Below are 13,249 nucleotides of genomic sequence, written 5' to 3' on the forward strand. Positions count from 1 at the left end.
CGCCTGATAATCTCGGCCGCAACTTTCTGCATACACGACACGAATCAACGCCGTTGGTATACTCTGCCCTTTTGTCATTACGCAAACGACTTGACTCTGGACAATCACAAGGTGGGTTGGGTTGTCCACAAAGTTGTGGAAGTCATGCTCAGCTTTACGGTGGTCTGTGCATTTCAAGCCGGAACAGGCTGGAGGCAGGCACGACCTCGACGCTCTAGCATTGTGAGCAAAATATGGCAAGGTGTTGATCTGTTCCTTTCCAGTCCTGAAACATCCTGCACTCTTCCTCACCGACACAGAGACTTTCTTTCACTCAGCAATTTGCCAGCTAACTTGCCCATCGCCACGATATTTACACGCTGATTCGTTACTACAAACGAAGTCTGCCTCCACAGGCTGTCGTGTCCATCGGTGTGTAGCTCATATGTGGATCCGACTCGCTGTCAAAGCAGAATGTCGTGCATGATCATACTGGGAACGCGAGATCTTGTATCTGTTGGTAGTGAGGAACAGACGTACGCCAGGACAAAAGGAAACGTGGTCCACGACAACCAAGTTCAAAGACGTCCAATGTCGAGCGTTGTTTGTTGACTGCGTCGATTGCTTGCTCACAACTTACAAAACCAACGAGCAGCTGCCCGACCTCTATTCCTCGTTCCTTCGTTCTCCATCGTCAGTATGGCCGATCTTAGACATCTGCTCAATCCAGTCTCCGAGAACAAGCACATCATTTCGATGCCTGCGACTCCAAACACAACCCCAACCATGACAGAGATGCCATCTCCTCGCAAGAGAACAAAGCTCACCAAGGACGCTCCTATCTTCACGGCTGGACCTATCCGAGGTCAATGTCGATTCCCACCTGACGAGTTTCAAGACGAGGAACTTGCGGCACATCATCAGCAGTTCGAAGTCACACCATTTGGTGAGATCGCAGATTTCCCTCGACACATACCTTACAACAGCGAAAAGAAGTCATTCTTGGAGAAGACTGGTCGTGAACATCTAGAAGGTCAGGCAACAGGCCATCTAGTATACGTGGCTGACAAATCTCAGTGTTTCAATATACCTTTAAGGTGCCGGGACATGACACTACCTATACCATGTTATGGGATTACAACATCGGTCTAGTCAGAACAACCCCCCTGTTCAAGTGTACTGGTCACATGAAGGTTTGTACTTTCACTGCCTTCTGAATTGGCTAACTCTTGGTAGACGGCTCCAGCAAAAATGCTCAATCGCAACCCGGGCTTACGGGACATCTGTCATAGTATCACTGGTGGCGCGCTTGTTGCTCAAGGTAAGTCTGTCGATGCGGAAAGAAATGTCGCTGACCATCACTAGGTTACTGGATTCCACATGCTGCCGCGAAAGCGATCGCTGCCACTTTCTGCTACAGCATACGCTATGCTCTCACGCCTGTCTTCGGCCATGACTTCCCAGATAGCTGCATCGGACCTGGTGCAAACGGGTTTGGTGACATGATCATTGACCCCTCGATTACACGACATTGCACGGAGCAGGCAAAGACCTTTCGCGAACAGGAGAAACACGCCATTTCGCAATGTTCAGATAAGGTGATACATCCACCAACACCCATCACGCCTACACCTCGTCGCGCCAGACACACACAGGCCAGGAAGAACAAAGAGGTGAAACTAGAATTCACAACTATCTACAACAGCCCTTACAATAGCCCATACAATTCAGATACTGGGTCAGACGATACCTACGCATCTGCAGCCTCCACCCCAGAACCTGGTTATCGCATCGCTTTCACCCCAGTCAATACTCCACGACAGCCGCCTCGGTCGGTACCACATCCCGAAAGACGACTCCCATCACCACGTGACATTCTATCTCAGTCTAACGCTCACCATTACGGCATGCATCAAGAGCCAATAACTCCAGCATCAACTCTGGCAAGGTATTCATCACCAGAAGTGTCACCAAAGACTATACCTCGCAAGTTACCTAATGAAGACATTACCGAAAGTCGTGGCCATTGGGAGCATACGAATGGAGTCCAAAGTGCTGCTTACGGCATGAATTGGCTTGATACCCATATACCTGAGGAACAACAGAGGGCAGCATACGCGTTATTGAGTTTGAAATTCGCTTCAAGTGGCAGCAGGATGGCTCAAGGGCTCGGTATTACCTTGCCGTGTCTCGAGGAAGGGCGTGCATGGTCAGCCTAATGTGAGACACAAGTGTCGGGCTGTAGGTAGGAACACATACGCGTATGCGACAATCAAAGTGAAGGTTTGTAGCTTTCGATATCATGATCAGCCTATTTGTGTGTCCCAGGAGCAATACTAACTCGCAACATCAAAACACAAAGTTGATGGGATAGCCACGGGGTGATACCTTCACCACATCTACCATGGTACGTCATCTCGAACTGCTCCTTTGCTTTCAGTAAGAAGAATCTCGTGCGGCAATGTTTCTGAAAATTTGACCTGGATGCGCCAGAGCACCTTCCTACATGTCTGGGTCACGTCAAGACGCGTGCCTTCCCATGATATCACGTTCAACTTTTCCATCCACTCTTACTGAATTGCTGATCACCGTTGCTTCCACATCTTACACTCTCTCTGTGAGCCATCATTTATCACACATCATATTAGTTGTGTTGGTGAAGTCGTTGTCGATATCAAATATAGCTCCATTTCGACTTACTCTCACATTTGTTGTTCTGGAAAATGCCTGCAGCACCATCCTCACTGTTGACTTGCAGGTACTGGGCTTTCGGTCCTAGATGTCCAAACATCGACCAATATGGCAACGATTACTGCAAATTCGCACATCGGGACGCAGGCAGTTTGGCTTCACCTATGGATCAGAGAGGCAAGCTTATTGTTCGTCGTCAGACGAGTAGGCTAATGCTGTGGAACAGGTACATGTGTGCCCTGGCTTCAAGGTCGATGCATGAAGGACCAGAGTTGCTACTTTGAGCATCGGAATACGGGTGTCGACGGAATGTACCAGGGTCGTATGTTGCAATTTTTTTGGCTGGGTGACTTTTACTGACGTTGACTTCAGAAATCAGTCTGACAGGCATGGAGCTAGAGATCGCAGATGCCGCAGCCACAGCTGGCTTTAATACTTGGCAACATATTGCATTGTACGATCTCATCTGGGCTGTCAAAAGAGTCGCCTTTCGGCACTGCCAGACAGATTCCAGACCACCAAAACCTAAAGACCCTCTTTACCCTGATCGATATCGTCCATCTGGGCTCGGCGACACTACAAGCAAGAAGAGGCTACGACCATTTCCTAATCGACTGTTCCCCACAACCATCAAGCTTGAGGATAGGATCGTTGTACCCAAAGTCCCCAAGAATAATCGCAGGAACAAGAAGTCCTTAAAAGATACTGTTGTCCCTCCTGTCCCTCTCACTGTCAAGAGAGGCTTCAGTGAGCACGGCACCAGGGATGATCCTATTGAGCTTGTGTCCAACGACGAGGAGGAGGAAGGTGCCACTTCAAAGAAGCGAAAGCTCAATACTGGTGGTGCAAAGAACAACGGGCATGAGGCAAACCAGTCACGCCTAAGGGCTACTGCTTCCACTTATCATCCACATGCCAGCGCCGGCACTGTCGCACATGAGAACCATCTCCACACTGCTGCCGACAATGCCCAAAGAAATGTGAGTGGAGGGGTCTTCACTCAGCAACACGACTTCGTCCCGCTGGACAACCTCGGGAAAGGCAATCAACCAGACGCTAGGGCATGCAATACAGGGCAGCCACAGGTAGTGAAACGACAGTATCCTGCGCGTCTCCCATCCAAAGGAAATAACGTACCTGTGCAGCTACATGTGGTACGCAACAAGCTCAACGTGGTTGAGCGAGATATTCAGACCTGTCGAAACATCATGAGAGATGCGTTCAATTTGTGCGCTGATAGGCTCAATCGGGATGAGACAATTGATGACATGGCCAGACTGAACGAGCAGTTCACGAAGGTCGAGGACGCTGTCGCCGATGGTGTCGATTGTATCGATCGAGTGAAGAACGTCTTGTCACAAATCTGAGGTTCATAAGCTGGATACAGGCTGAATGGTAAGTTGTGGCCGTTATTCTACTGACACATTGCAGCTATTGCCTATTGAAGTGGAGAAGAATTCGAAGGGCAGTGTCTTAAACGCTTGGGAAGTGTGGACAGTGTTCATGTATGGTTTAGGAGGCAAGCATTGTGGGTCAAGTTCACATGCTGGCGTGTGTATACACCATGATCGTGCAAGGAGAACGTGCTATCAATAGACATCAGAAGATAGCTGTTGATAAGGAGGTGTATGGTTGAAACGTTGTTGAGGTGCCGATTGCCTTTGTGGCCTGGGCCTCCTTTCAACGCCGTTTCTCAAACTTCATCTGTACTTTTACTTGTCTGCATGCTTGACCCTCATCGTCCTTGACCGCTGTTAATCCACCGTCATCTTCAGATCGACGCCTCCGATGTCTCTGTGCTCCTGACACACACGATCTAGCATCTCAGCTCCATAGCAGGCCACATTGCCGCAAACACAAGTAGATGACCAGCCTGCTCGTTCGATCCGCCATGCAATGTTCGAGGTAGGGCTGTGTCAAATAGCCCAGTAATACGTGAAGTGAAGGATTTGCCTCGGAGAAAGAAGCTGAAAAGGATATAGTCTGGAGATATCGACGCAGTCATCAGTGTCGGTCGACTCGTTCATGCTCAATCGTTTCTTCGAGCACTACGTGTTTCATGCATGAATCTACAGAATCAAGGGGGCAAGAAGAAGACCAATGTTCTCCCTTTTGTGGTGCGAAGACGTGGCAATATGTGAAGTGTGGATTTCGTGTTATTAGGACACGGGGAAGGGAAAAATCGAGTCGAGCGCGATTGGGCTTAAGCATCACATTCGTCCGAAGGGTGTTCTAGTGCTGCATCTTTCGACCTAAGATATACTCGAACATGTGGCAGTTGGATTTGAAGCTCGGTGTACTCTGATGGCATACTTCTTCATAATCTATGAAAACCCAACGTTCTTCTTCGATGTGTACAAGTCATCGATGGACTTTACTTCCTCCTCAGACAGTTTGAAGTGTATTGCTTCAATAGCTTCGTCGACACGTTTCTCGCTGCTCAGACCAACGATAGGAGAGTGTATGAATGGCTTGGCTAGGGTCCAGGCGATGGCTACAACTGCCATGGTTGTCCCTCGGTCCTTGGCAATCTCCTCGATTCTCTTATTGATCTTCTTGTCGCCTTCGGTCCATTCTTGGCCGAACATGCCTTTGTCGAGTCCTTCTCCTCTGGTGGTGTCTTTGAAGGCATCGACGGGACGGGTAAGAAAGCCCATTGCGACGGGCGACCAAGGTATACCCCCCACGGAGAACTTCTGGCAGGCAGGGTACATCTCTCGTTCTTCTTCACGGAAGACGCTGCACGATGGTTAGCTCGAGAGCTCCAGCTTCACGACGGAGAGGAGACATGACTTACGCATTGTAGAGGTTCTGCATGGAGATGAACTCTGTCCACCCATTCATTCGAGCAGTATATTGGTACTCGAGAAATTGGTGTGCAAACATTGATGAGGCGCCGATATACCGTACCTTTCCTGTCTGAACTATGTCGTGTAACGCCTTCATTGTCTCTTTGACTGGGGTCTTGTAGTCGAACCGATGAATCTGGAGCAGATCAACATAATCCAAATTCAACCTCTTGAGACTGGCATCAACGCTCTCAAAGATATGCTTGCGACTTAGACCGAACATGTTGCCATAGCCCTGATTTTCTCTTTCTTGCTCCGAAAGAGCCATGGCATCTTCGGCGCCTCGACCTACAGGAGCGTAGACCTTGGTTGCAATGACAACGTTTTCTCTGCGCCAGTTGTACTTCTTGATAGCCTTTCCCAGAATCTCCTCAGAGACACCGTTCGAGTAGACATTCGCTGTGTCGTAGAAGTTCAGGTTTTTCTCGTAGCAATAGTTCAGAAGTGGTAGGGCTTGATCTTCGGCTATGGTCCATTTCCAACGTCCTTCTTGAAAGCCATAGGACATACAGCCGACGCAAACACGAGAGACTCGCAGTCCACTTTCACCCAAGTTCGTGTATTGCATGAGTTTCGACATTTTGAAGTTGTTGCAACAACGTTCTAACCAGCTTAGCAGCAGCTCGATTTCACAGTACTTGTAGGTAGAAGCATGCTTGACTTGAACCTCGTCATAGTAACACTTGCGTCAAGTGTGGGGAGTGCCCGCATATCATTTCGATGAGCTCGGAGGTAGTCTCGTTATGTCCGCCATCGTTCCCAGATCGCTCTTCATAAGATGTAGACAAAGTCACTGCTAGCCACAATGAAGAAATTGGTAGCATGAATGAGAAGTCAAAGCGATAGATATCACACTGGCTTCAGAGTACTATAGGATGGACGAACCCCAGTTGAGGCCGAATCCGAACTTTGAGCTCTGTAACTCCGTTACACATGGAGTAATTTCAACGCAACATTATTGGCCAGCACTTGAACAGTAGCCGACGTGTGAGCTTCTGAAACTTCGTTCGAGCAGCTTTCCTGTGATATGTGGTCGACCTTATGTTACTCAGCTCAATACGAGTCCATAAGCTATACATATGCTTCACAGGACTTCCAGGTTCTCACCCACGATCAGATGGCATGACGCAAAGTCTTGATCCGTCGTCGGTCCTTGACGCGCTCGTTCAGAACATGATCCGTCCCGTGCAGCATCAAACAGGTACAACAAGATCTATCAGAAACGATATGTTTTAAAGTAACATTTCACAACTGGTAAGCTGGACTGATGTTGTTACAGCATTTCTTCGTTCGTAGTGGAGTTCGGTACTTTGTTTGTACCTCGAATCAGGTGAAAGATAGGTTGTTTGTATCGGAAGTCACGTCTTGGACTGGTCACGGAAGGTGCAATCGAGTGCACCCTCAAATCAATGATAGCCAGCCTCGATGTCGCATGTTCCCGTCCATCTTACGTCTTGCCACTCAGCGTCCCCCTCGTACAACCAAGACCAATACTCTTTCAATCTGTTTCATACTCCCGATTGCTTAAGGTACTGTTCTGGCACGAGTGACAGAGCAAGGAGAAGGATTGATACTGAAAAGGCTAGTGACGTGTTTGTTTGCTACTACAGAATTCTCTAGGGTACAAGGACTTCATCCTCAAGTACAAGTGGTTAGCCTCTTCCATTCCGTTGCCGAATAGAGCAACTACTGTTCCATAGTGTTAGCTAAGAGCAGAACACAGACAAGAATAAGAAGCAATGAGACAATCTAGCGTTGCCTCGTCCTCTACAGAACACAATGCAGACCTCGAAGCAAACATGGCAGTGGCCCAGAAGAAATCAGTGCCATGGGAGGACGATCTGATGAACCCATACAATTGGCCGAAACACAGGAAATATTGCAGCACTCTGCTACTATCTGCTATGACATTTAACACCCTCATGTCCTCGACTATCGTCGCACCAGCTCTACCACAAGTAAGGAAGGATCTGACCATCGAGTCCGATGCTCAAACACAGCTTGTCCTATCGATATATGTGCTAGCCTATGCCATTGGATATTTTATCTGGGCACCTATGAGTGAAGTCTACGGACGAACACGTGTCTTACAGATCGCGAACGTATGGTTTTGCACTTGGGCGCTTATATGTGGCTTTGCCCGCAACCAGTCTATGATCGTTGTGGGAAGGCTATTCTCTGGTGCGGGAGCAGCTGCAGCTCTCGCACTCGGTACCGGTGTCACAGCTGAAATCTGGCGTTCCGCTCAGCGAGGACAATCTCTTGCCATTTTGTCCACTATCACACTCCTCGGCCCCTCTATCGGACCTGTTCTGGGAGGAATAATTGCTGCACAGTCTCTCTCGTCGTGGCGGTGGGCTTTCTGGTCAACCACTATCTTCAATGCGATCTTGCAACTGCTTGCCTTGCGCTTCCTGCATGAGAGCCACGCACAAACTATTGTTGGTAGAAGATGCAGGAGAGCAGAGATTATGGAGTCAAAGAAGACGTCGCCACTCCTTCCAACATCGGCCACGAATTTCTTGCTGAACTCTCTGAAGCGACCATTCTATCTACTGATCAGCCAACCTGCTTCACAAGCTCTGATCTTGTACTCGGGACTATCCTTTGGTGTGCTCTATTTCATTCTTTCTGTGCTCACAGATCCTTTCACAAAGATATATGGTCAAAGCCTCATCATCGCCTCCCTCAACTACATCTCTTTTGGTATCGGCCCAACCATTGGAGCGCAGATATGCGGCCCGGTGATAGACACGATCTATAGGTACCAAACTAAGCGACACGACCATTCAAGATCAGCCAATGCTGCAGAAGACAAGGAACAAAGCGCGACCAGAAATGCAGTCAAGTTGCCTGCTGAATACCGACTCTATCCCTTGATGCCTACGCTGATTCTCATGACGAGCGGCCTCCTGATATTTGGATGGAGTTTACATTATCGATTACATTGGGCTGTTCCGAACATTGGCGTCATCATCTTTGGAGCTGGCAATCAAGCTGCTACTCAATGCACGAACGCCTACATGATGGATTCTTTCAGCGAGATCAACTCTACAGATGTGACTTCACCGCACGATGCCACGACCAGCAACGCTGCGAAGCTGAGTGCACCTAAAATGGCCATGAACTGGACAGCATCAGCCATGGCATCGATGTGGTCGGTCAAAGCTCTATGCGGTTTTGCATTTCCCCTTTTCGCTGTTGATACCATCAGCGCGCTAGGGTGGGGATGGAGCAGCACATTACTTGCCATGCTCAATCTTGTGGTCGGCACGTTAGTCACAATATTATTGTTGTTGTATGGTAGACGATTGAGAGAGCTTGGACGTGTAAAAATAGAGAGGAAGATCGCATTGAGCAGACTATGACTTAGTTGTATATAGACCAGAAGACCTGTATCAGTGTAGTTGATTTGACTTGCATATTTTCTGTGACAGGAGGCCATTGAAATTGATAGCGCGCTCTCCTTGCCTAGTGAGCTTCATATACCAATTAAGCGTCAGGATGAGTTTACTTCCTCAATAGGGGCTGTGAGGTGAAGAGTATCTGCCTCAACCTGTTACGTCTGAAACGACAAGTGATGATAGTCTCACGTGTTGGTCAGTACAAGCCGATACGAGGCACATATATTCGAGGACGCGACCATAGCATCTTGGCCTCCACGGAAAGTGGTTTGTCACAAGCTATGAAGCACCACTGAAGTTCCCAGAAAATGCAGAGATGGTGGGCAAGCTATCGTCAACCACAATATACCACGTTTGTTCTCTAATTTGAGGTCTTCCGTCTGCGATTTCGAGGAGAGAGAGTGACATGATCACAATGGCCACTCTTCAAGAAAGCGACACCTCAACTTGAGGTGCACCAGGAAGGAGATCAGTAGCAGCGCAAACGTTAGCATGACGAAGACCTCAGGACCTTCTCGCCGACGTAGGCTAACCGTGAAAAAACAACCTCGCTGTCGTAAACTCAGGAAACGCTGCAACCATTTCAATGATCCCTCAATTTTGGTAGAGAAATTGTGAAGCAGGAGGGAAGCCGAAATGCCCAGCAGATTGAATCATGACGTTTGGGCTTCAAGTTCGAAGCAGTAAGGCTTACCCCTGAACAGGTCGCTAACTCTAAGCTTGGTCGCTCCTTCGGAACACAGTCACCCTTTCCTGCCCTTTGAAGGAAGCCTCAAAAGAAGACTCCGTCTTGGCGGGGCCCTGCCTCCAACATTTCCTGAATGATGCTGGATTCGAAAAATGCTCCACAACGATCGCTCAGAGTTCCTCGACTCGAAGTTCAGCTCCAGTCTTCGCAATTCACCTCTTCCGTCACTTCTGGTTTGCGACTGCTGCTGGTGGTTGATGGGCTTGTTCCTGCCACAAGGAGCCTTGCCCTGCACGTTCTTTCCACTTCATACATAGCTCCTGCCTTGCCTTTGAACCGTTGCCCTTCCTTCCTTTACATTTTCTTCTTCCTTTTGCGCCCGTTACACTCATACTACGGTCATTCCTGCCAGAGTATCACGTATCGCTCTTGCCTTTTACTATTTGCTAGCAGCTTTATATTTATCCTTGCTTTGCGCCTACCTCATCCATGGCTCCACGCAGACGTAAACAGGAGGAAGACGATGATGAGGAAGAGGAGGAGCTTGTAGCTCTTCCTAGCGACGACGACGAAGAGGAAGAAGAGTGAGTCTTGTCTGCGTCAGTTCCTCGTACTAGCCTGTCTGCAACCCTTGTGCAAGAGGTCTCAAGACATTCAACCTCCTTGCTTGAATCTACGCGCTTGCGAAGATCGCTAGCAGCGCCTCACCAGCTTTCAAGTGTCGCAGCATTTGGACCACGACCCAGGGCTGCTATATCTTATGCCACAGGCAAACCTTGAACTTGAGACGTCCTTGAGCATCTACTGATCGTTACATCCAGATACGAGGACTCTGAGGGAGAAGGAGAAGACGACGACGGCCAAGAAGAGGAGGAAGAGGAAGAAGCTGAGGGTGAAGGCGAGGAAGGAGAAGACGAAGAAGAGGAAAAAGGTATGCTTGTCCAGTCGATCACTTTCCCCCTGCGTACTGACATCAACGCAGAAGCTCCTCCAAGCAAGAAACGCAAGCTCGAAGAAGGTGCCGCTTCTTCAGCTAAGAAGACAAAGACCGACGAGGATGATGAAGACGAAGAGAACGGAGACGTTGAAGACGACGCTGACGAGCAAGAACAAGAAGAAGACGAGCCGGCCGTAAAGACAAAGGTCATCAAGGGCTCTGAGACGAAGCAGGAAGCTGCTACTGCCAAAGACGAGGCTTATGAAGAGGAAGAGGCATAAGCACGAGGACTGCGGGATATTGAAGCAGGGAAAGCCTTTAGCTTATTAGCACAGCTTACGGCGGTGCTCAATGGAGACATTCATGGTTAATCTGGTCTAAAGTTCATGTGCCTTCGACGTTCTCAGGTAATGCTAATGAGACAGCTCCCTCATTCGGAATTGTCTCCAGGATCGACCTTGTGATTGCTCGCCTAGAAAACCCTTATCCCATTAATTCCACATTAACTCGCAGCGTCGGTCACTGCAAGCAGATCGTCTCTGGACGGGCACAAAGAAGACCGGGGCAAAGTCAAGAGCCAGACCAAAAGCAAGATAGCAGTCTCTGCAAATATTGTAATCTTCGTTTGGAGAAAAAGCACACATCCATTGTTTCCTTGAGCCACACGCATGTTATTGACACCAATATGTTCTACTTGACCAAGGAAATCATATCACTCTAATCCTTTATCATGAAACCACCAAAAAAGAGTTTGGTCAACCGACATCCAACGTTCTCCCTCAACTCCCAATGTTCTGTTCAGTGAGCCGTGCCCAGCGCGTCTTCTCGAGTCCTGCTCAGCCATCCAAATAGCAGGTCTTGTTCACGGTCCTCCATCCAGTCAATCGATTGGCGATGTCGCTGGCATAGCAATTCGTACTGCTGAAGCCATTATCTAAATTGGTAGTGTCCACGCTTCCGCTGTTGTAGAACCTTGCTGCTTGATAGTAGACCTGCGAGTTGCTCCCGTCCATACCAGTAGCACCAGCAGCCTGGGCTGCAGCCACGACGTCGTTCAAGCAGCCTGCCAAGCCAGCGCCTGCCTGTGTGCCTCCGACACCATCTTGTATCATGCCTTGAATTTGGTCGTAAGGACAAGGAAATGTCATGCTGCCTGATACACCTTTAGGGGCTGGATTGCAGGTATGAGCGCCTGCGTGACCTTGCATGAGACCTGGATTAGCGACTCCGTTGTTGGTGGTGTATACGCGAACGCAACCGAGGGACTCCTGCATTAGAATTGCCAGGACGAAGCGATGGTCGACGCCGGTTACAGCTGCGACTGATTGAATGGCTTGGTAAATGTGGGCGATCTCGTTGTCGGTAGTATCACTACCAGATGCCATACCGAGGTTGGTGCAGGCTGTTTTCATGGTATTTGCATTCGTGTCGAACCTGATCAACGGCTGTTAGCACTCAGGTTCTATGGATGTCTGTAGTGTAACGCTGATATGTTTTTCTTGACGCTGGTAGCAATAGGAATCCCTTATGTACTGGCAGGAACTGGCTACCTACATTTGCTGAAATGAAACCCATTGAGACATCTTTGGCCAACCAGCAGCTGACGAGCCGTCACCAGTATAGATATGATAAGCGTCTGCGCCGTATCCAATTCCATCGAATATGTTATTGGCGTCACCTTTGGAAGCAACGAAGATCTCGTTCGCAGCTCGAGGATTGAGGCTTACTGGAGCACCAGCAGTGAAGGCAACGAGAGTGGTCAGAATTGCAGTCTATTCTGACTCAGTTTCTTGCTCTGCGAAAGTGTTATAATGCTTACAGGTGTGTATTTCATGGTCGACAGCTCGTTCACACGTTGTGTATCAGGGACGTCCTGTTTCACTGTTCGGTTGGATCGAAGTAGATTCTCAGCAGGAATTGCTCGGCTCTGCTGTTGCTCTGAGCAAATGGAGGAAAGAGCTCCCTTGATGTTGTTCGTGCTGATTGTGTTCTTCGTGGACAAATCTCAAGGAAGCTGCCACTGTACTGGACACTTATACTTTCTGTACATTGCTTGACGACCTGAATCACACAAGGCAAGTACGGCCCTGCATTGCATTCATCATTGCACCGACTCGCAAACGCACCACCATCCTCTAGGAGGAGCGGTATGTTTAGCCAGAAGACTTCGACGTAGGAGTCACGTCTTTGCACCGGTACGTTTTGGAACTGTCATCATCGAATCGCTTATACCACTCTGCCCACGAACCTGTGGGGTTTGTGGTCGTGTTCGAAATTCAAGGGGTGAAAGCATTGCACCTTCAGGTTAGGTCACATACTTATGCCGTGTAGAGAGGTTGACAAGTCTGTCTGAGATGAGAGTACAACCATTGATACACCGACTCAGAGCACGGGTATGTGCAGCGGATCGGACCATTGTGTTCTCGGACCTATATTCCAGAATTTCAAGCGCTTGCCGATATCAAACGTTGCAAAGCCTTCGCGCACAGACTGTTGCAGATGTCCGTCTGTGTTTCAGCACTGTTGGGGTGAGGCATAGGTGACTCTGTCGGGTCCAGGTGCTGTGAATGTCACATACTGCTACCGTCGATCTCTACCCTCACCCAGTGAGCTGTGTATTAAAGTGCCATTGTCATTCGAGAGACTTCATGGTAGAGTTTCCAGGCTATGCTGTGCTGAGATTATGATTCGTGCTGTAAGC

The 13,249-nt window shown here is 48.9% G+C and overlaps 6 protein-coding genes across 6 annotated transcripts; 4 read left to right on the top strand and 2 right to left on the bottom strand.

Moving 5' to 3' along the window:
- Nucleotides 1–678: 678 nt before the first annotated feature.
- Nucleotides 679–2,198, top strand: LTR64_007745 (uncharacterized protein; the record flags this gene model as incomplete). Its single annotated transcript, XM_064902063.1, has 4 exons — nt 679–1,012; nt 1,132–1,172; nt 1,216–1,300; nt 1,345–2,198. 4 exons carry the CDS (start codon nt 679–681, stop codon nt 2,196–2,198), a joined length of 1,314 nt encoding a protein of 437 aa, XP_064751742.1.
- Nucleotides 2,199–2,928: 730 nt separating this feature from the next.
- LTR64_007746 (uncharacterized protein) lies at nt 2,929–4,037 on the top strand (the record flags this gene model as incomplete). Its single annotated transcript, XM_064902064.1, has 2 exons — nt 2,929–2,992; nt 3,043–4,037. 2 exons carry the CDS (start codon nt 2,929–2,931, stop codon nt 4,035–4,037), a joined length of 1,059 nt encoding a protein of 352 aa, XP_064751743.1.
- A 957-nt stretch (nt 4,038–4,994) lies between these two features.
- Nucleotides 4,995–6,099, bottom strand: LTR64_007747 (uncharacterized protein; the record flags this gene model as incomplete). Its single annotated transcript, XM_064902065.1, has 2 exons — nt 4,995–5,409; nt 5,468–6,099. The coding sequence occupies 2 exons, from the start codon at nt 6,097–6,099 to the stop codon at nt 4,995–4,997; spliced, it is 1,047 nt and encodes a 348-aa protein (XP_064751744.1).
- Nucleotides 6,100–7,318: 1,219 nt separating this feature from the next.
- Nucleotides 7,319–8,892, top strand: LTR64_007748 (uncharacterized protein; the record flags this gene model as incomplete). Its single annotated transcript, XM_064902066.1, has 2 exons — nt 7,319–8,793; nt 8,859–8,892. 2 exons carry the CDS (start codon nt 7,319–7,321, stop codon nt 8,890–8,892), a joined length of 1,509 nt encoding a protein of 502 aa, XP_064751745.1.
- Nucleotides 8,893–10,100: 1,208 nt separating this feature from the next.
- LTR64_007749 (uncharacterized protein) lies at nt 10,101–10,829 on the top strand (the record flags this gene model as incomplete). Its single annotated transcript, XM_064902067.1, has 3 exons — nt 10,101–10,195; nt 10,433–10,542; nt 10,594–10,829. 3 exons carry the CDS (start codon nt 10,101–10,103, stop codon nt 10,827–10,829), a joined length of 441 nt encoding a protein of 146 aa, XP_064751746.1.
- A 555-nt stretch (nt 10,830–11,384) lies between these two features.
- On the bottom strand, nt 11,385–12,382 carry LTR64_007750 (uncharacterized protein; the record flags this gene model as incomplete). The annotated part of the gene is made up of 3 exons (XM_064902068.1): nt 11,385–11,982; nt 12,103–12,320; nt 12,368–12,382. The coding sequence occupies 3 exons, from the start codon at nt 12,380–12,382 to the stop codon at nt 11,385–11,387; spliced, it is 831 nt and encodes a 276-aa protein (XP_064751747.1).
- Between the last annotated feature and the right edge of the window lie 867 nt (nt 12,383–13,249).

This window comes from Lithohypha guttulata (genome assembly GCF_036872675.1).
Source record: "Lithohypha guttulata strain CCFEE 5908 chromosome Unknown scaffold_6, whole genome shotgun sequence".
Lineage (NCBI taxonomy): Eukaryota > Fungi > Ascomycota > Eurotiomycetes > Chaetothyriales > Trichomeriaceae > Lithohypha > Lithohypha guttulata.